Source organism: Oncorhynchus kisutch, linkage group LG4 (assembly GCF_002021735.2).
Source record: "Oncorhynchus kisutch isolate 150728-3 linkage group LG4, Okis_V2, whole genome shotgun sequence".
Classification (NCBI taxonomy): Eukaryota; Metazoa; Chordata; class Actinopteri; order Salmoniformes; family Salmonidae; genus Oncorhynchus; species Oncorhynchus kisutch.
In genome coordinates, this window is record NC_034177.2 from 18231051 (window position 1) to 18253151 (window position 22101).

Here is a 22101-nt window from a genome sequence, read left to right on the forward strand (position 1 = left end):
ATGTAACGTTACAGTAGAGTGAGTGCCCTTAATGTCAACTGGAAAATCTATTAACAATTTGACTACATCCACTTTTATTGGATAACTGGGTCTGATGATTCCACCACAATGGCATGCTTTTGTTTGTGAGCAATCGGATTTAAGAGAATATATACATGTTTTGCACTACAATAAAATATTAAACTCTGCTAGTTATTTCATATCTACATTTCTTGTCTTTAAGCTATTGCTTGTTTGCTTGAAAAATCCCTTTTCCAATTATCAGAAACAGGCCCTCTTATTAAGCTGAACTCCAATCAATAATTGCCAGAGTAGATGTGAAATCACGACAAAGAATTGATATGCCCACACCTAATTGGTTTTTATGCTTTGTTTGCTTCTTGCCCTCGCATAAGCCTGGGCAGAATTTCTCACACAACGGAAATAATGACTCCAAGGTCCATTAAGTGGGATGGCAGGACATCATCTCGCCATTAATCTTCCACTTAGCAGAGCAGCTCGCCAGAGAGAGAGAGAGCGAGAGAGACAGAAAGAGAGAGAGAGACAGAGAGAGAGAGAGAGAGAGAGAGAGAGAGAGAGACAGAGAGACAGAGAGACAGAGAGACAGAGAGAGAGTAGTACTGTAGACTACTTTATCACTGACCTCAACTCTGAGTCTCTCAGAGCATTCACAGTCAGCCCACTAACACTCCTATCAGACCACAGTAAAATCAGTCAGTCTACTTGAATCAGTCTACTTGAACAGAGCAATACTCAATCATGAGGAATCAAAAGTCAAAGGAACTGAGTAATATTAAGAAATGCTATAGATGGAATGAATGTAGTGTGGAAATCTACCAAAAAACAATTAGGCAACAACAAATTCAATCCCTTCTAGACTACCAAAAAACAATTAGGCAACAACAAATTCAATCCCTTCTAGACTACCAAAAAACAATTAGGCAACAACAAATTCAATCCCTTCTAGACAACTTCCTGGACAAAATGTTCCACTGTAATAGTGAAGGTGTACATTTGGCAGTAGAAAATCTTAACAGTATATTTGACCTCTCAGTTTCCCTATCAAATCTAAAAATGTCAAACAGAAAACCGAAGAAAATGAACAACAATGACAAATGGTTTGATGAAGAATGCAAAAACCTAAGAGAGAAATTGAAAAACCTGTCCAACCAAAAACATAGAGACCCAGGAAACCTGAGTCTCCGCCTTCACTATGGTGAATCACTAAAACAATACAGAAATACACTACAGAAAAAGAAGGAACAGCACGTCAGAAATCAGCTCAATGTAATTGAAGAATCCATAGACTCTAACCACTTCTGGGATAATTGGAAAACACTAAACAAACAACAACACAAATAATTATCTATCCAAAATGGAGATGTTTGGGTAAACCACTTATCTAATATTTTTTGCTCTATAACAAAGAACAAACAGCAAAAACATATACATGATCAAATACAGATCTTAGAATCAACTACTAAAGCCTACCAGAACCCACTGGATTCTCCAATTACCTTGAATGAACTACAGGACAAAATAAAAACCCTCCAACCCAAAAAGGCCTGTGGTGTTGACGGTATCCTTGATGAAATGATAAAATATACAGACAACAAATTCCAATTGGCTATACTAAAACTCTTTAACATCATCCTTAGCTCTGGCATCTTCCCCAATATTTGGAACCAAGGACTGATCACCCCAATCCACAAAAGTGGGGACAAATTTGACCCCAATAACTACTGTGGGATATGCGTCAACAGCAATCTTGGGGAAATCCTCTGAATTATCATTAACAGCAGACTTGTAAATTTCCTCAGTGAAAACAATGTACTGAGTGTCACGCCTTGGTCTTAGTATTTTGTGTTTTCTTTAATTATTTGGTCAGGCCAGGGTGTGACATGGGTTATTGTGGTGTGTTTTTGTCTTAGGGGATTTGTGGGGTGTCTACGTAGTCTATGGCTGCCTGAGGCGGTTCTCAATCAGAGTCAGGTGATTATCGTTGTCTCTGATTGGGAACCATATTTAGGCAGCCATATTCTGTGAGTGTTTTCGTGGGTGATTGTTCCTGTCTTTGTGTTTGCACCAGATAGGGCTGTTTCGGTTTTCATTATTTCATTTCGTTAGTTTTGTAGTTTCTGTATGTATAGGTTTTCCTTCATTAAAATATATCATGAATCATCATCACGCTGCATTTTGGTCCGATCCTTGTTCTACCTCTTCGTCAGAGGAGGAGATAGAAGAGAGCCGTTACACTGAGCAAATGTTAAATTGGCTTTTTACCAAATTATCATACAACAGACCACGTATTCACCCTGCACACCCTAATTGACAAACGAACAAATCAAAGCAAAGGCAAAGTCTTCTCATGCTTTGTTGATTTAAAAAAAGCCTTTGACTCAATTAGGCATGAGGGTCTGCTGTACAAATTGATGGAAAGTGGTGTTGGGGGAAAAACATAAGAATTATAAAATCCTTGTACTGTACACAAACAACAAGTGTGCGGTTAAAATAGGCAAAAAACACACACATTTATTCCCATAGGGACGTGGGGTAAGACAGGGATGCAGCTTAAGCCTTCAACATATATATCAACGAATTGGCGAGGGCACTAGAAAATTCTGCAGCACCCGGCCTCACCCTACTAAACTCTGAAGTCAAATGTCTACTGTTTTCTGATGATCTGGTGCTTCTGTCACCAACCAAGGAGGGCCTACAGCAGCACCTAGATCTTCTGCACAGATTCTGCCAGACCTGGGCCCTGACAGTAAATCTCAATAAGACCAAAATAATGGTGTTCCAAAAAAGGTCCAGTCACCAGGACCACAAATACAAATTCCATCTAGACACTGTTGCCCTAGAGCACACAAAAAACTATACATACCTTGGCCTAAACATCAGCGCCACAGGTAACCTCCACAAAGCTATGAACGATCTGAGAGACAAGGCAAGAAGGGCATTCTATGCCATTAAAAGGAACATAAAAGTTGACATACCAATTTATAGTTATAGAACCCATTTCCCTTTATGGTTGTGAGGTCTGGGGTCCGCTCACCAACCAAGAATTCACAGAATGGGACAAACACCAAATTGAGACTCTGCATGCAGAATTCTGCAAAAAATATCCTCAGTGTACAACGTAAAACACCAAATAATGCATGCAGAGCAGAATTAGGCCAATACCCGCTAATTATCAAAATCCAGAAAAGAGCCATTAAATTCTACAACCACCTAAAAGGAAGCGATTCCCAAACCTTCCATAACAAAGCCATCACCTACAGAGAGATGAACCTGGAGAAGAATCCCCTAAGCAAGCTGGTCCTGGGGCTCTGTTCACAAACACAAACAGACCCCACACAGCCCCAGGACAGCAACACAATTAGACCCAACCAAATCATGAGAAAACAAAAAGATGATTACTTGATACAATGGAAAGAATTCACAAAAAAACAGAACAAACTAGAACGCTATTTGGCCCTAAACAGAGAGTACACAGTGGCAGAATACCTGACCATAGTGACTGACCCAATCTTAAGGAAAGCTTTTACTATGTACAAACTCAGTGAGCATAGCCTTGCTATTGAGAAAGGCTGCCGTAGGCAGACCTGGCTCTCAAGGGAAGACAGGCTATGTGCCCACTGCCAACAAAATGAGTTGGAAACTGAGCTGCACTTCCAAACATCCTGCCAAATGTATGACCATATTAGAGACACATAAACTCAGCAAAAAAAGAAACGTCCACTCACTGCCAACTGTGTTTATTATTTATGCAGTGCATCTCCTCCTCGTGCACTTCACAAGATTTGCCAGTTCTTGCTGTGAGATGTTACCCCACTCTTCCACCAAGTCACCTGCAAGTTCCCGGACATTTCTGGGGGGAATGGCCCTAGCCCTCACCCTCCGATCCAACAGGTCCCAGACGTGCTCAATGGGACTGAGATCTGGGCTCTTCGCTGGCCATGGCAGGACACTGACATTCCTGTCTTGCAGGAAATCACGCACAGAACGAGCAGTATGGCTGGTGGCATTGTCATGCTGGAGGGTCATGTCAGGATGAGCCTGCAGGAAGGGTACCACATGAGGGAGGAGGATGTCTTCCCTGTAACGCACAGCTTTGAGATTGCCTGCAATGACAACAAGCTCAGTCTGATGATGCTGTGACACACTGCCCCAGACCATGACGGATGTTCCACCTCCAAATGGATCCCGCTCCAGAGTACAGGCCTCAGTGTAACACTCATTCCTTCACTGATAAACGTGAATCCGACCATCACCCCTGGTGAGCACTTTTTGCTCTTCACTTCACCAGGCCAGCGACAGTGGGTTTGTGCACATAGGCAACGTTGTTTCCGCTGATATGTCTGGTGAGGACCTGCCAGGCCTACAAGCCCTCAGTCCAGCCTCTCTCAGCCTATTGCGGACAGTCTGAGCACTGATGGAGGGATTGTGCGTTCCTGGTGTAACTCGGGCAGTTGTTGTTGTTGCCATCCTGTACCTGTCCCGCAGGTGTGATGTTCGATGTACCGATTTTGTGCAGGTGTTATTACACATGGTCTGCCACTGCGAGGATGATCCGCTGTCCATCCTGTCTCCCTGTAGCGCTGTCTTGGGTGTCTCACAGTACGGATATTGTAATTTATTGCCCTGGCCACATCATGCTTCCTTGCAGCATGCCTAAGGCACGTTCACGCAGATGAGCAGGGACCCTGGGCATCTTTCTTTTGGTGTTTTCAGAGTAATTAGAAAGGCCTCCTTAGTGTCCTAAGTTTTAATAACTGTTACCTTAATTGCCTACCGTCTGTAAGCTGTTAGTGTCTTAACAACCGTTCCACATGTGCATGTTCATTCATTGTTTATGGTTCATTGAACAAGCATGGGAAACAGTGTTTGAACCCGTTACAATAAAGATCTGTGAAGTCATTTGGATTTCTACAAATTCTCTTTGAAAGACAGGGTCTTGTAAAAGGGACATTTCTTTTTTTTGCTGAGTTTAGTTCCCTCAGATTACACAGATCCACAAATAATTTGAAAACAAACCCGATTTTGATAAACTCCCATATCAACTGGGTGAAATACCACAGTGTGCCATCACAGCAGCAAGATTTGTGACCTGTTGCCACAAGAAAAGGGCAACCAGTGAAGAACAAACACAATTGTAAATAGAACCCATAGTTATGTTAATTTATTTTCCCTTTTGTACTTTAACCATTTGCACATCGTTACAACACTGTATGTATACATAATATGACATTTGTCATGTCATTATTATCTTGGAACTTCTGTGAGTGTAATGTTTATTTTATTTTTTTATTGTTTATTTTTCACTTTTGTATGTTATCTACTTCACTTGCTTTGACAATGTTAACATATGTTTCCCATGCCAATAAAACCCCTGGAATTGAATTGAATTGAGAGAGAGAGAGATGACATGACATAATTACATCTCCTCCTCCTTCCTTGGCATTCAGCACTGTCAGAAAAAAAAACCTATTTTTGATACCTTGTTAATGGTGATGTTTGTATTAATGTATTAAGGAATGACAAGTGGTTTGTTTGATGATGGAAATACACTTTTACATCAGATTATTTGGTTTATTTTCATGTTATGCTACAAATCAGATACATATGAAGATTAGTGTGGTGGGCCACAAGACGAAGAGAATGCTACAGTGATGTATAGGATATTGAAAGAAACTTGGTATTTTATAGTCTACAGAATATATAATTAATTATTCTATCATGCTCTTGAGTGCCTTTTTTTGCTGACTTGCACATCAATGATATGCCTTCACCCCCCTATGTAGGCTAATGTCCTCCTAGGGACATGTTGTCTAATATAATGCATGAGTTAGATGTAGGCTACAAGTCAAGGGCTAATCATACAACAATAGCATTACTGCCAGTCAAAAATATCCTTAAAAGTCAAACATTTCTTAGCACATACTTCACCTGTCAGAAACAATCTCTGTCACTAGTAGAAGCACACGTTGACGATCCTCCCCCGTTACTCTTTCTGGCTTTAACATCGGTCTACACTGACCCCTGTCGTTGAAAACATCAACTGCACAGCCTACCCTGAAATTCATGAAGCTGTCTCTGAGAGTCCCTGTAGGACCCTCAAAGGCAGAGAATATTGTCGTTAAATAAATCAATGAATGACAGAATTATTTTATAATAAATCATATAAATTACAGTTATGAAACATTTTACAATAATGTGTACATGCCAATCAAAATGTAAGCTCGTGCGTGCTTACTATAGGTGGCCAAGCTTTTTGCCATATTAAAATTAAGTTGTGTCGGTTGCTGCTGCGCTTTGTGCATAGACTAGAATCGTTCCAGAAACTGGCCAGATTACAATTGTCTCTTGTTTAGACCTCAATACTAAGGTCAAGATGTTTGAGGAGGCTAGTGAGGTGTTCGATAACATGTTTAAGTCATCTTTCCCCTTGACTTTCATTGTGTTTATCCCTGCGGTGCTGATTCTCGTCTCACCCCTTCCAACCGAAGCGGCACATGAATTCACCGTGTACCGCATGCAGCAGTATGACCTGCAGGGACAACCGTACGGTAAGCATTTAAAATAGCTAGCTAACTATTTATATTGTGCAAGTATTAAATTGTAATCCTGTTCTGTGGTTAGCGATCCTGATATAAGGCATATATTTCGTCAAGTAAACGCTGTCTGTCACTGCAAAATTCTAGCTAGCCAACGTTAGCGTGCTAGCCTGGGACTGTTAGCTATCTAAAAAGCTAGCTATAACGGCTGTTAGCTAGCTAAGATAGCTGTCAACCCGTTTCCTCCTTCATTCATGCAGCAGAGCTCTCTCTCATTCCTCCTATTCATATGTATATACACTGGACTAGTTAGTGTTATGGTTGTTATTCACTGGCAATACCACGTTATCTTAGCTAATCTTAACTACCAATCGTTACCATTTCAATGATAAGTTGTCCTAAAAGGTAACGCGAGCAGCTACAAACCCTCAGAGCCCTAGGGAGTGCCACTCACCACAACCATAAACACACGACCCCCATCAGGTTATAACCATGTCTTATTTACTTCAACCCATAGAATTTGAATACGATGTGCTGTGTGATAGCTAACGTTAGTAGACTATAGCATTGCATCAATCATGTCAGCTATTTAGTCACTGAACGGTGTTTCCATTTATCTCTCCCCGACTGATCTGATCCCACTTGTGATTCCCAGGTACCAGGAATGCCATATTGAACACAGAGGCCCGCACAGTGGAGGCAGAGGTGCTAAGCCGCCGCTGTGTCATCATGCGGCTGGTGGACTTCTCCTATGAGAGATATCAGAAAGCCCTGCGCCAGTCCGCTGGGGCTGTGGTCATAATTCTCCCCAAGAATATGTCCACCATGCCACAGGACATAGTACAGGTAATAAGAATTATAATGCCTTATGAATGGGTTTATAACTGTACAGCAAACAACCCTGGAAGTCAAATCAAGAGGCAAGGCCCTGTGTTTCCTTGAAAGCCAGAGCTGTTTGTGTTGATGTAAAGTATGTTTATGTTACACTTAGAGAAAACCGGTTACAACACACTTTCAAGATAAACTTGAAAAACCAGACTTGCTGGAGTGAAGTAGGCAAAAGATGAAAATGTTATGCTGTTTCACGTTCACATTCTGATGGTGTAATAGTCTTGTGAATGATAACCAGTCATTCAGTATTCCTCCACATTGTAGCAGTTCATGGAGCTGGAGCCAGAGATGCTGGCCACAGAGACCATTGTTCCAGTGTACTTTGCACTGGAGGATGATGAGCTGCTCTCCATCTACACACAGACCCTCACCACCTCCTCCTCCCAGGGGTCCTCCTCTGCAGCTGAAGGTACAGGAGATTTTTTTATTTAAATTGTGTAAAGCAGGGTTATTCAACTTGAAGCCCACGGGCCAGATCTGGCCCATTTGTCAACTCAGAATGTCCCTTTGATAAATTCTGAACATAAAAAAAAAGAAAAGAATTGTTTAAAAAATCCCTTCAAAAATCCGATATTTAGTGCCAAAAGGAGCCCTTGTTCAATATTCTCCAATGGGAGAATCTGTTTTCCTTTAGTCCCGCCCATGAAGTGCTGTCAATCAATATCATCCAACATACCAGTTACAGCCAATCAGAGCTGCTAAGAGGGGTACAGGGTGTTTCTGCCCACCTATCGGCTCTTTCACCGCAGATGACATCACTACACTGCCTGATACAGCAGAGCGTGCTTTGTGGTGAGTTAAAAAAATACCATGGACTCGCTTCTGGCTATCATAAACTTTATCCGATCGACATACCCTAGATGCACTCTTTGAGATGTCAACCCTAGATGCACTCTTTGAAAGTAGTTAACACTAAAATAACACGTTTTTCAAGCAACATGGCTTGTTTCGTAGGCTGCTGAGCATCATCTACCACAATGATTTTCGTTGGCTAAACAAGGGTAATAATGCTCTCTCTTGAGAGAGAGCAGCCTATGTGAGCATAGGGAGGAAATAGTTGCTTTTCTCCACGATTGCAACCACAAGAAAGCCAACGCATATCGAGCGAAAATGCTTGATAAGGAGTTTGTATCAGATGTTTGTTTTTTAATCAATTGAATGGACTTAATTTGGGACTACAGGGGATGGATAAAGCAGTTGTTGACATGATTAAAAAATATTTTCAAAATAAATGTCTTTTCTCCTCTGATTTGAGCCCAAACTAAACGCTCCATCTGCCTACACTGTGCAACTATATTCAATAATCATCAGTACAGATCACTCCCATAAGTTTTTAGATAAACTGAAATCTTACAGAGGTAGTGCAGTTTGTTATAGGCACCCGTTCTCTACTAATGCTGGGGGAGCGAGAGACTTCTCTGCAAAAACTAGTCAAGTGAGATATACCATGTATAAAAGGTTCCTTATGTGTAAATGAAAACAAAAGATGAGGCTATGTAAAACGGACAGAAAAGTAAAAATATATGTGATGCAGGTCAACTGTTAAGTACAAATATGTTCCATTATAAAATAAATAATTTTGCTAATCATAAACCACTTAACATGTACTTTTAGCGATATTTCATTTTAATAAAAGGGCTTCATAGGATTATAATTGTGTTTGCATTGTTTTTTCTACCTGTTTTAGGAAGAGTAATCCCATGTAGAAAATGTATTTTTCACATCTGGCCCCCATAAGAATATAGTTGAATAGCCCTGGTGTAAACCATGTTAAATATAATTATTTCTAGTGAATTTCTTTTTAGCGCTTTAATGCATTTTCCTCATGTCTTTTCAGTGCTGATACACACAGCCACGGCCAATGGCTTTCAGATGGTGACGAGTGGGGCTCAGAGCAAGGCAGTGAGTGACTGGGCCATCACCAGTCTAGAGGTGAGAATCCTTATGGTTAAACCACTGTTCTGTAGCCATTTAATGTTTATGTAGCATTGTGACATTTAATCCAAGTTTCTGTTAATTGGTGATATTTAAAAATATAGACAGGTTAAATAAAATAAAATTGTATTTGTCTCATGCTTTGTAAACAACAGGTGTAGACTAACAGTGAGATGCTTACTAATGAGTCAATACAGAATTAATTGTACACATCTCTTAAAATAGTGACACAAGGAATAAATACACAGTGAATAACAATAACGAGTAAAAAATAGCATGACTTATATACAGGGTTCATTGGTCCACTGGTACCGCTTGCTGTGCGGTAGCAGAGAGAACAGTCTATAGCTTGGGTGGCTGGAGGCTTTGACATTTTTTGGGGCCTTCCTCTAACACTGCTTGGAATAGAGATCCTGGATGGCAGGACGCTGTACTCATCACCCTCTGTAGCGCCTTGCAGTTGCTGTACCAAGCCGTGATTTTGCTGTAGGAATTTTTGAGGATCTGAGGCCTCATGCCACATCTTTTTAGCCTCCTGAGGGGGAAGAGGCGTTGTCGTGCAATCTTCACAACTGTGTGGGTGTGTGTGAACCATGTTAATTCCTTAGTGATGTGGAACTCGAAGCTCTCGACCCGCTCAACTACAGCCCCATCGATGTGAATGAGGGCGTGCTCGCCCCCTCCGTTTCCTGTAGTCCACGATCAGCTCCTTTGTTTTGCTGACATTGAGGGAGAGATTGTTGCCTTGGCACCCCACTGCCAGGTCTCTGACCACCTCTCTATAAGGCTGCCTTGTCGTCGGTGATCAGTCCTACCGCCGTTGTGTCGTCAGCAAACTTGATGATGATGTAGGAGTCGTGCGCGGCCAGGGTGTACAGGAGTGTGGAGTGCAATAGAGATTGCGTCGTCTGTGGATCTTTTGGAGCGGTATGCAAATTGGAGTGGGTCCAGGGTGCCTGGGATAATGGTTTCAGCTCAACTGAAGTTCTTGACACCATGTCTTGTTATGAGGTGTTTTGAATGTCACGTCTATGCTAATATGGCAACAATGACCAGACTTTCAAAGCATTTCATGGCTATAGATGTGAGTTTTACGGGGCGATAGTCATTTAGGCAGGTTACCTTGGCGTTCTTGGGCGCAATGACTATGTTGGTCTGCTTGAAACAAGTTGATATTACAGACCGGCTTAGGGATAGGTTGAAAAATGTCAGTGAAGACACTTTCCAGCTTGTCAGCACATGCTCTGAGTATGTGTCCTGGATAAGTGTCGATGCACTTATTAATGAAGCCGGTGACTGATGTGATGATCTCTTCAGAGTTATTGGATGAATCCCGAAACAAATTCCAGTTTGTGCTAGCGAAACAGTCCTGTAGCTTAGCACCTGCTTCATCAAACCACTTCCTGTTTGAGTTTTTGTTTGTAACCAGGGGGATAAAGTTTTGGTCTAATTTACCTTGTATGCGTTTCTGTGTGGAGTAAAGGAGATCTAGAGTTTTGTCGCCTCTAGTTTTTTCAGTTTCAGCATTAAAATCACAAACCATGAGAAACGCTGGCTCTGGATGTGCATTTTTGTTGTTAGCTCATGGCCCTATACATTTTGTTGAGTCGGTCTTAGTGCCAGCATCGGTTAGTGGTGGTAAATAGACCGCTACGAAAAATATAGATGAAAAACTGTAGAGCATACTATTTACCAAAAGTTATCATAGGTTAGCTGACAACTTCACCAAAATCATGCACACGCTTCAAATAGGCAGAAGGCTGTGTGTTGTTGTGATTCTAGATGGCCAGATAGCTAGCAACAATGACAAACTGCCATGTGGTGAATCTTAAGTGGCACGTTTCAGCTTGTTTGATCTTGTTCTTGATACCATGTCTTGTTTTGAGGTGTTTTGACTGTCACGTCTATGCTAATATGGCAAACATTGACCAACTGTAACAATGGATTTGAGAGACAAGTGCTTATTGTGCAACTTTATTTATGTTTTCAATAAACATTGGCAAATACATAGTGTACATGTTATCAACAATCTAAGCCAACCCCATCTGTTTTGCCACATACTTGCTCAAGCATCCAGTTTTGTTGCTAAACAACCAACCTGTCTATTAGGCCACCAGTAGACCAGTACTCTAATTAGCACACTGCCTCACACTTTGGGTGTAAAGGTGTTAATAAGCAGATAACTTGTTTGTTTTCTTAACCTTATGTAATTCTTGAGTCTATAGCACATTCGGAAAGTATTCAGACCCCTTGACTTTTTCCTCATGTTGTTACGTTACAGCCTTATTCTAAAATGTATAAAATGTCTTCATCTACACACACTACCCCATGATGACAAAGCAAAAACAGGTTTTTAGAAACTTTTGCAAATGTATTCAAAATAAAAAAACATCACATTTACATAAGTATTCAGACCCTTTACTAACTACTGTTAGGTTCTTATTTTTCAGAGTATATATCTCACGGACACTTGAGAAGCTTAAAACTACTTGGCACCACACGTCCCGCTAGGGCACCTCCCCCCACTGCTCAACTGACACAGTAGCACACAGAACGCAAAAAATATTCTTAGAAATACTTAACACATTAACACATTAACAAGTCCAATAGTTCAAATGAAAGATAAACACCTTGTTCATCTAGCCACCAAGTCAGATTTCTAAAATGTTTTACGGCGAAAACATAGCACATATTTATGTCAAACCACCACCAAAGATAGGCTAATTTACATAGCCATTTTGTAGAACAATAGATGCAATCACAAAAGCAGGATTAAAAGTAAAATAATTTACTAACCTTTTGAAAATCTTCATCAGATGACAGGAATAGGACATGTTATACAGTACATTTATGTTTTTTTCAATAATATGCTAATTATATCCATAAATCACGGTTTACATAGAAGGTCATGGCTAAAAAATGCTACAACAATGCCTGGAGAAATTATGGTAACTCTGCCAGATAACAGAAATACACATCATAAACGTTGACTAAATATACATGTTCTACATATACTTAGAAAGATACACTTCTTCTTAATAAAACAGCTGTGTTACATTTATTTTTAACTTTACAGATTTCGTTCACTAGGCTATAATGTGAGTCGGCGCTCAGGAATTAGCATTTTGGCTCCTCCACAGAAACCCAAATTTAACACATAAATGTTCCCTTACCTTTGCTGTTCTTCCATCAGAAGACCTGGAAGGGTTTATACTTACCAAAAACAGCTTTAGTTTTGAAGTCTGTGTCTTTCGGTTATCAAACACGACATATTTCGGTTGAAATGCAGCCAAAAAGTAAAGTTAGTTCGCACCAAGACGTCGAAATTACATATTATATGTCGACTAAACTTGTCAAACTTGGTTCAGAACACAGCGTTAGCATGCTATATAGCTTCACCGCAATTCTCTGGACAAAGAGAAACACACGCATCGTTTAATCAATCTTGAAAGAAAGACAGAATGCGCGTGAGAGTAACCTGTTTTCTCGCGCGACCGAAAGGATTCGGCCCGTCATAACTCTCGTGAGCGCGCGATTCACACAATGAGAAGCCCCATTGAAAGCGGACACTGCACTGAAGGCATAGGAACTGTTCCCAGGACTGTAGGTGCTTGGGAAGGGTGGGGGCGATGACGTCAAAGTTGGGCCAACTTTTTGGATGACAAGAGAGAGTTTGGGAGAATGAGTGCCCTGAGAGTTCTGCTTTACTTACAGACATAATTTAAACGGTTTTAGAAGCTTTAGAGTGTTTTCTATTCAATAATATTTATTATATGCATATATTAGCAATTTTTTACAGATTTTTTTTCTGTTTACTATGGGCACGCATTTCACCAACGGGGGCAGTATTCTGCCCTAGCCTTAACAGGTTTTAACCAAGTTTAGGGAGAACTAAAGGGCCGACACCGCTGTATTCAGACAAAACATGTTCCTGTTCCTGGAAGCACTTTGGACACTCCTCCTTCTCTCCAATCCTTACATCTTATGGTTCCACAGGAAGAGCATAACCGGATACTAAACCCTTATTACTCCCTTCTGGGGATCTGACCTGACCTCAACTCCTCCTTCGCCTAAGCCACATATGTCCTCCCGTATCGCACTCCTGTGACTCCCAGCACATTTCACAGCCACTCTGTCTTTCTACAGAGAACCATTAACTTCTGACATAAAACCCAGTCTCTCTCACTCCTTTATATACTGCCTCGGATCTATCATGTCTTTAGTATCTCAATGTTCAAGGTTTACCCTAAATCCAACAGTACTTTGTTGAAGCACTTTTGGCAGTGATTACAGTCTCAAGTCCTCTCAGCTCTCGGGTTGGATGGGGAGCGTCGCTGCACAGCTTTTTTCAGGTCTCTCCAGAGAAATTCGATCGGGTTCAAGTCCGGACTCTGGCTGAGCCATTCAGAGACTTGTCCCGAAGCCTCTCCTGGGTTGTCTTGGCTGTGTGCTTAGGGTCATTGTCCTGTTGGAAGGTGAACCTTCGCCCCAGTCTGAGGTCCTGAGCACTCTGGAGCAGATTTTCATCAAAGATCTCTCTGTACTTTGCTCCGTTCATCTTTCCCTCGATCCTGACTAGTCTCCCAGTTCCTGCTACTGAAAAACATCCCCACAGCATGATGCAGCCACCACCATGCTTCACTGTAGGGATGGTGCCAGGTTTCCTCCAGACGTGACACTTGGCATTCAGGCCAAATAGTTCAATCTTGGTTTCATCAGACCAGTGAATATTGTTTCTCATGGTTTGAGAGTCCTTTAGGTGCAGTTTGGCAAACTCCAAGCAGGCTGTCATGTGCATTTTACTGAGGAGTGGGTTCCGTCTGGCCACTCTACCATGAAGGCCTGATTGGTGGAGTGCTGGAGAGATGGTTGTCCGTCTGGAAGGTTCTCCCATCTCCAAAGAGGAACTCTGGAGCTCTGTCAGAGTGACTATCGGTTTCTTGGTCACCTCCCTGACCAAGACCCTTCTACCCCCGGTTGCTCAGTTTGGCCGGATGGCCATCTCTAGGAAGAATCTTGGTGGTTCCAAACTTCTTCCATTTAGGAATGATGGAGGCCACTGTGTTCTTGGGGACCTTCAATGCTGCAGAAATGTTTTGGTACCCTTCCCCAGATCTGTGCCTTGACACAATCCTGTCTCGGAGCACTACGGACATTTCCTTCGACCTCACGGCTTGGTTTTTGCTCTGACTTGCACTGTCACCTGTGGGATCTTATATAGACAGGTGTGTGCCTTTCCAAATCATATATCATATCAAATTAATTGAATTAACCACAGATGGACTCCAATCATGTAGTAGAAACATCTCAAGGAAGATCAATGGAAACAGGATGCACCTGAGCTCAATTTCGGGTCTCATAGCAAAGAGTCTGAATACTTATGTAAATGAGGTATTTTTGTTTTTAATACATTGCAAACATTTCTAAAAAATCTTTATTCACTTTGGCAATAATGGGTATTGTGTGTAGATTTTTTAAAAGTGCACTTATTTAATACATTTTAGAATAAGGCTGTTACGCAACAACATGTGGAAAACGGGAAGGGGTCTGAATACTTTCCGACTGCACCGTATGATATTCTAGATAGAAAGTGTTTGTGTGTGCATGTGTGTTTTAAACTAAGCTAGGTGTCAAACCCAGGGGAATAATGGGCTTAGCCATGCAGTAGGGGATCAGGAGACTCCTGACTCTGAGATGGATCAAGTGTTCAGCTCTAAATTAAGACAGTCCATTCAGGAAGTAAACTAAAGTTGCAATTCAATAGAAAATTAAATTATATTTCATGTCTTCTCAATAAACTGAAAAGTAGAAGAAATGTATTTGAAAAGTTTTTATATTTCTGAATGTTAAATTCAAATCCCTTCCTGAATACGTTAAATTCAAATTGAGCCCAGCCTTAATGCATACGGCCACTACCAGTCAATGGCCTTGTTTCACATACAGTACCAGTCAAAAGTTTGGACACCTACTCATTCAAAGGTTTTTATTTACTACATGATTCCATGTGTTATTTCATAGTTTTGATGTCTTCATTATTATTCTACAATGTACAAATAAAGGAAAACCCCTTGAATGAGTAGGTTTGTCTAAACTTTTGACTGGCACTGTATAATGGTTTTTAGTTGAAGTCATTGTGAGAGGCCTCCCGTGCCTGACTTCATTGATATGTCTTAAGTTTCGACATACCCTTAGGTACATTCTTTACTTTCATACAAGATGACAGTGAATGTACTAGTGTGTTTTAGGACTGATATATAACATGTAAATCCTAATACAATATATTGTTGTCTAATCATTGTAGCCCCATCCTCTCCTAGGGGCGACTGGCTGGAACTGGAGGAGAGGACCTGCCCACCATCGTCCTGGTGGCTCACTATGACTCTTTTGGTGTGGCTCCGGTACGCCCAGCTCTCCCTTCATGCACCTCAATATACTCATTATTACAGTGCCTTCATAAAGTATTCATACCCCTGGACTTATTCCAAATTTTGTTAGCCTGAATTCAAAATGGATTTATCTTATTTTCTTCTCACCTATCTATACACAATCCCCTATAATGACAAAGTGAAAATATGGTTTTAGACATTTTTGCAAATGTTTTCAAAATGAAATACAGAAATATCATATTTATATAAGTTTTCACGCCACTTAGTCTATACTTTGTAGAATCACCTCTGATTCCTTCTGAATAAGTCCAAGGGCTTTCCACACCTTGATTGTGCAACATTTGCCGTTTATACTTTTCAAAGTTCTTCAAGCTCTGTCAAATTGTTTGTTGATCATTGCTAGACAACCTTTTCAGGTCTTCCCATTATATTTCAAGTAGATTTAACTCAAAACTGTGGAGTAATTACAATATTGTGGATCCATCCTCAGTTTTCTCCAATCAAAGAAATTATACTCTGTAACTGTTTTAAAGTCACCATTGGCCTCAAGGTTGGCCATTGGCTATAAGATGGCGCCGAACAGGATGACTGACGTTTTACATGCTCCTAACCTACTGTTGCATTTTTTCTAACTAGTTTTAAAAAAATCTTATTTTGTACATAATGTTGCTGCTACTGTCTCTCATCACCAAAAATAACTTCTGGACATCAGTACAGCGAAACTTTTTCCTTTAACGAGTCCGACGAGAAGGATATACTGCTTTCCCGGGAACAGGCCCAAATCCCCGTCATTTGCATGAAGAAAAGTCAGAGGAAAAGGGGGCGCAGGTCGGGCTGCCTTCTGAAAATCCTTAGACGAGTGAGTAAACTCCCACTGCCATCCGTTCTACTGGCTAACATGCAATCATTGGAAAATAAAATTGATGACCTACGATTATCCCACCAACGGGACATAAAAAACTGTAATATCTTATATTTCACTGAGTTGTGGCTGAAGGACGACACGGATAATATAGAGCTGGCGGGATTTTCCATGCACCGGCAGAACAGAGAAGCTACGTCTGGTAAGACGAGGGGTGGTGGTGTGTGTCTATTTGTCAATAACAGCTGGTGTGCAATGTCTAATATTAAAGAAGTCTCAAGATATTGCTCGCCTGAGGTAGAGTACCTTATAATAAGCTGTAGATCACACTATCTACCAAGAGAATTCTCATCTTTATTATTCGAGGCCGTCTATTTACCACCACATACCGATGCTGGCACTAAGACCATACTCAACCAACTCTACAAGGCCATAAGCAAACAAGAAAATGCTCATCCAGAAACTGCGCTCCTAGTGGCTGAGGACTTGAATGCAGGCAAACTTAAATCAGTTTTACCACATTTTTACCAGCATGTCACATGTGCAACCAGAGGGGAAAAAAACTCTAGACCACCTTTACTCCACACACAGAGCTGCATAAAAAGCTCTCCCCCACCCTCCATTTGGCAAATCTGACCATAGTTATATCCTCCTGCTTCTATCTTCCTGATTCCTGCAAAAACTAAAGCAGGAAGTACCAGTGACTCGCTCAATACAGAAGTGGTCAGATGACGCAGATGCTACGCTACAAGACTGTTTTGCTAGCACAGACTGGAATATATTCCGGGATTCATCCAATAGCATTGAGGAGTATACCACCTCAGTCATCGGCTTCATCAATAAATGCATTGCCGACGTCTTCCCCACAGTGACCGTACGTACATATCCCAACCAGAAGCCATGGATTACAGGCAACATCCGCCATTGAGCTAAAGCTGCCGCTTTCAAGGAGCGGGACACTCATTAAGTTTGCTGATGACACATCAGTGGAAGGCCTAATCACCGACAACGGTGAGATGGCGTATAGGGAGGAGGTCAGAGAACTATCATGGTCCAAAGACAGTCATGAAGAGGGCACAACAAAACCTTTTCTCCCTCAGGAGACTGAAAAGATTTGGCATGGGTCGCCAGATCCTCAAAGTTCTACAGCTGCACCATCGAGAGCATCTTGATCGGTTGCATCACCACCTGGGATGGCAATTGCTCAGCATCTGATACTACATCACTGGGGGCAAGCTTCCTGCTATTCAGGACCAATATAATAGGCCGTGTCAGAGGAAAGCCCATAAAATTGGCAGACTCCCCAGTCACCCAAGTCATAGACTGTTTTCTCTGCTACCGCACGGCAAGTGGCACCGTAGCGCCAAGTCTAGGACCAAAAGGCTCCTTAACAGCTTCTACCCCAAGCCATAAGACTGCTGAACAATTAATCAAATGGCCACCGGACTATTTACATTGACACCCCCCCTCCCTCCCCCTCTTTGTTTTGTACACTGTTGCTACTCGCTGTTTAATATCTGCATAGCCACTTCACCCCTACCTACATGTATAAATTACCTCAACTAACCTTTACCCCCCCCCGCACACTGACTCGGTACCGGTACCCCCTATATATAGCCTCGTTATTTTGTATTTTTTAAATAATTTTTTACTTCAGTTTATTTGGTAAATATTTTCTTAACTCTTCTTGAACTGCACTGTTGGTTAAGGGCTTGTAAGTAAGTAAGCATTTTACGGTAAGGTTGTATTCGGCGCATTTGACAAATCAAGTTTGATTTGAAGGTGAAATCCCTGAGCGGTTCCCTTTCTCTTCGGCAACTGAGTTAGGAAGGACACCTGTATCTTTGTTGTGACTGGGTTTATTGATACACACTCCAAATTTTAAGAACTTCACCATGCTCAAAGGGATATTCAATGTCTGCTTTGTTTTTTTATCCATCAACCAATAGGTGACCACCTTCTGCGAGGCATTGGAAAACTTCCTTGGTCGTGGTGGTTAAATCTGTGTTTGAAATTAGTTTCTCGACTGAGGGACCTTAAAATGATCTGTATGTGTGGGGTACAGAGATACAGTTTTAGTCTGAAGTTTACATACACTTAGGTTGGTGTCATTTAAAACTTGTTTTTCAACCACTCCACAAATTTGTTAAACTATAGTTTTGGCAAGTCGGTTAGAACATCTACTTCGCTCATGACACAAGTCATTTTTCCAACATTTGTTTACAGACTAAATTATTTCACTTATAATTCACTGTATCACAATTCCAGTGGGTCAGAAGTTTACAAACAGTTGACTGTGCCTTTAAACAGCTTGGGAAATTCCATAAAATGATAGGCTAATTGACATCATTTGAGTCAATTGGAGGTGTACCTGTGGATGTATTTCAAGGCCTACCTTCAAACTCAGTGCCTCTTTCCTTGACATCATGCTTGACATCAGAAGAAATCAGACAAGACCTCTGAAAAAAGCTCGACCTCCACAAGTCTGGTTCATCCTTGGGAGCAATTTCCAAACACCTGAAGGTATCACGTTCATTTGTACACACAATAGTAAGCAAGTATTATTATTATTTGAATCTGTTATTTTACCAGGTAAATTGACTGAGAACACATTCTCATTTGCAGCAAAGACCTGGGGAATAGTTACAGGGGAGAGGAGGGGGATGAATGAGCCAATTGTAAACTGGGGATTATTAGGTGACTGTGATGGTTTGAGGGCCAGATTGGGAATTTAGCCAGGACACCAAGGTTAACACCCCTACTCTTACGATAAGTGCCATGGGATCTTTAATGACCTCAGAGAGTCAGGACACCTGTTTAACTTCCCATCCGAAAGACAGCACCCTACACAGGGCAGTGTCCCCAATCACTGCCCTGGGGCATTGGGATATTTTTTTAGACCAGAGGAAAGAGTGCCTCCTACTGTCCCTCCAACACAACTTCCAAGCAGCATCTGGTCTCCCGTCCAGGAACTGACCAGGACCAACCCTGCTTAGCTTCAGAAGCAAGCCAGCAGTGGTATGCAGGGTGGTATGCTGCTGGCTAAGTATAAACACCATGGGACCACGCAGACGTTTGCAACTGGACATGGGGACAATGATTGTACTTTTTGGTGGAATATCCTCTGGTCTGATGAAACAAAAATAGAACTGTTTGGCTATAATGACCATCGTTATGTTTGGAGGAAAAAGAGGGAGGCTTGCAAGCCAAAGAACACCATCCCAACCGTGAATCCCGGGGGTAGCAGCATCATGTTGTGGGGGTGCTTTGCTGCAGGAGGGACTGGTACACTTCACCAAATAGGTGGCATCATGAGGAAGGACAATTATGTGCATATATTGACACAACATCTCAAGACATCAGTTACAGCTTGATCGCAAATGGGTCTTCCAAATGGACAATGACCCCAAGCATACTTCCAAAGTTGTGGCAAAATGGCTTAAGGACAACAAAGTCCAGGTATTGGAGTGGCCATCACAAAGCCCTGACCTCAGTCCTATAGAAAATTTGTGGGCAGAACTGAAAAAGCTTGCAAAGAGGCCTACAACCCTGACTGTTACACCAGCTTTGACAGGAGGAATGGGCCAAAATTCACTACTTATTGTGGGATACTTGTGGAAGGCTACCCAAAACGTTTGACCCAAGTTAAACAATGTAAAGGCAATGCTACCAAATACTAATTGAGTGTATGTAAACTTCTGACCCACTGGGAATGTGATGAAAGAAATAAAAGCTGACATAAATCATTCTCTACTATTATTCTGACATTTCACATTCTTAAAATAAAGTGGTGATCCTAACTGACCTAAGACAGGGAATTTTTACTAGGTTTAAATGTCAGGAATTGTGAAAAACCTAGTTTTTAAATGTATTTGGCTAAGGTGTATGTAAACTTCTGACTTCAACTGTAAGTAATCCAAAAGTCATGTTCAACACTGTTATTGCACACACTGAGTCCATGCAACTTATTATGTGACTTGCTAAGCAAATCTTTCCTCAATTGATTAAGCCTTGCCATAGCAAAGGGGTTGAATACTTATTGACTCAAGACATCTCTGCTTTTAATTTTTAATTTATTTAACATTTCTAAAAACATCATTCCACTTTGATATTATGGGGTATTGTGTGTAGGCCAGTAACAAAACATCTCCATGTAGTCCATTTCAAATTCAGGCTGTAACATAACAAAATATGGAAAATGTCAAGGGGTGCTTCTGAAGGCACTATTTATTTTATTTTTTATTGATCGATTTATATAGCGGCATTGTGGTGTTAGCATATGATGTCCTCTTCAATAACACAAACCCCAAAGCAAATCAGGGGGAGAAAAATAGTTTCATTCAAAGAGGACAAATCATAGATGTTATGCTGAGAGGTAGATGTTCATTCTCCCCTGTCCTCAGTGATTCTTTCCACAGAACAAAGGGACAGGATGTAGTTTTATTACCCAACCCTAGCAGAGTGGTTGACCAATTAGAATTCCTTGCAATAGAACTGGGCCAATAGTCAAATAACAAGTATCCTATTTCAGGCTAAATGTATAGACAAATTCCTCTCATGTCTCTGACCCATTACTCATTAATTCCCTATTACGGAAAAAACACTATTTCCATTGATCGTTAGTACTCTATTGACTTTTAGTCCTCTTGACCTTTTAGTCTTCTGCATTGTGTATTAATCTTAAAATAGTCTTATAGTAGTCCACTAGAAGTGAAGATGCTAAGTAAATGTGTTCTGTATGATTGTGGTGTTGTCCTGTCCAGTGGCTGTCCTATGGAGCAGACTCTAACGGCAGTGGGGTGTCTATGCTGCTGGAGTTAGCCAGGCTCTTCTCCAGACTCTACACCTACAAGAGGACACACGCTGGGTGAGCAACACACATCCCCAGCCCCCCTGAGAAATCAGGCTTCTTACAAGGTTATAACCATCCACACCTTTCCTTCCGGCATCTAGGCACCCACAGCCGAGGAAAATGTGTAAAACGTACAAATGTAAGAATAAACCTCTTACAATATTCAGAACATGGAGACCTTGTGTTTAAAATGCTTTTCAGTAGTACTTGTAATAATAAAGTAGAACAGATGTGGTTCTTAGAAGGTATTTGTCGATTTCTAGAAGAAGTGTACTCTAAACACCCAGGAGTGAGAGCAGTTTGTGCTGAGGAACCAGATCTCCAGATGGCGCTGGAAGAGATGGCTTCCGTTTTTACAGGCTCCTAACCAATTGTGCTATTGTCTGTGTGTTTTTTGTAACTTATTTTGTACATAATGTTTCTGCCATTGTCTCTTATGACTGAAAAGAGCTTCAGGATATCAGGACAGCAATTACTCACCTCGTACGGGATGAAGATTTTTCTTTAATGAGTCGGACGTGAAGGATTTACTTCAGACACCCAACAAGGCCAAAATCACCATCATTCACATGAAGAAGAGACGGTGATATCGGGGACGTAGGTCGGGGTGCCTTGTAA

General features: G+C 41.3%; 1 protein-coding gene across 4 annotated transcripts in view; it reads left to right on the plus strand.

The window, feature by feature from the left end:
* Positions 1 to 6263: 6263 nt before the first annotated feature.
* Positions 6264 to 22101, plus strand: part of LOC109889165 (nicalin-1) — a 31657-nt gene continuing 15819 nt past the window's right edge. For 2 of the 4 annotated variants that reach the window (XM_020480385.2, XM_020480386.2), the window contains exons 1-6: positions 6264 to 6569; positions 7213 to 7403; positions 7713 to 7857; positions 9286 to 9380; positions 15701 to 15781; positions 21395 to 21498. In XM_020480385.2, the coding sequence (XP_020335974.1) occupies positions 6395 to 6569; positions 7213 to 7403; positions 7713 to 7857; positions 9286 to 9380; positions 15701 to 15781; positions 21395 to 21498 (791 nt within the window). In that variant the 5' untranslated portion in view covers positions 6264 to 6394. The remainder of the gene's footprint in view (positions 6570 to 7212; positions 7404 to 7712; positions 7858 to 9285; positions 9381 to 15700; positions 15782 to 21394; positions 21499 to 22101) is intronic. The other 2 variants (XM_020480387.2, XM_020480388.2) reach the window with 1 other exon arrangement.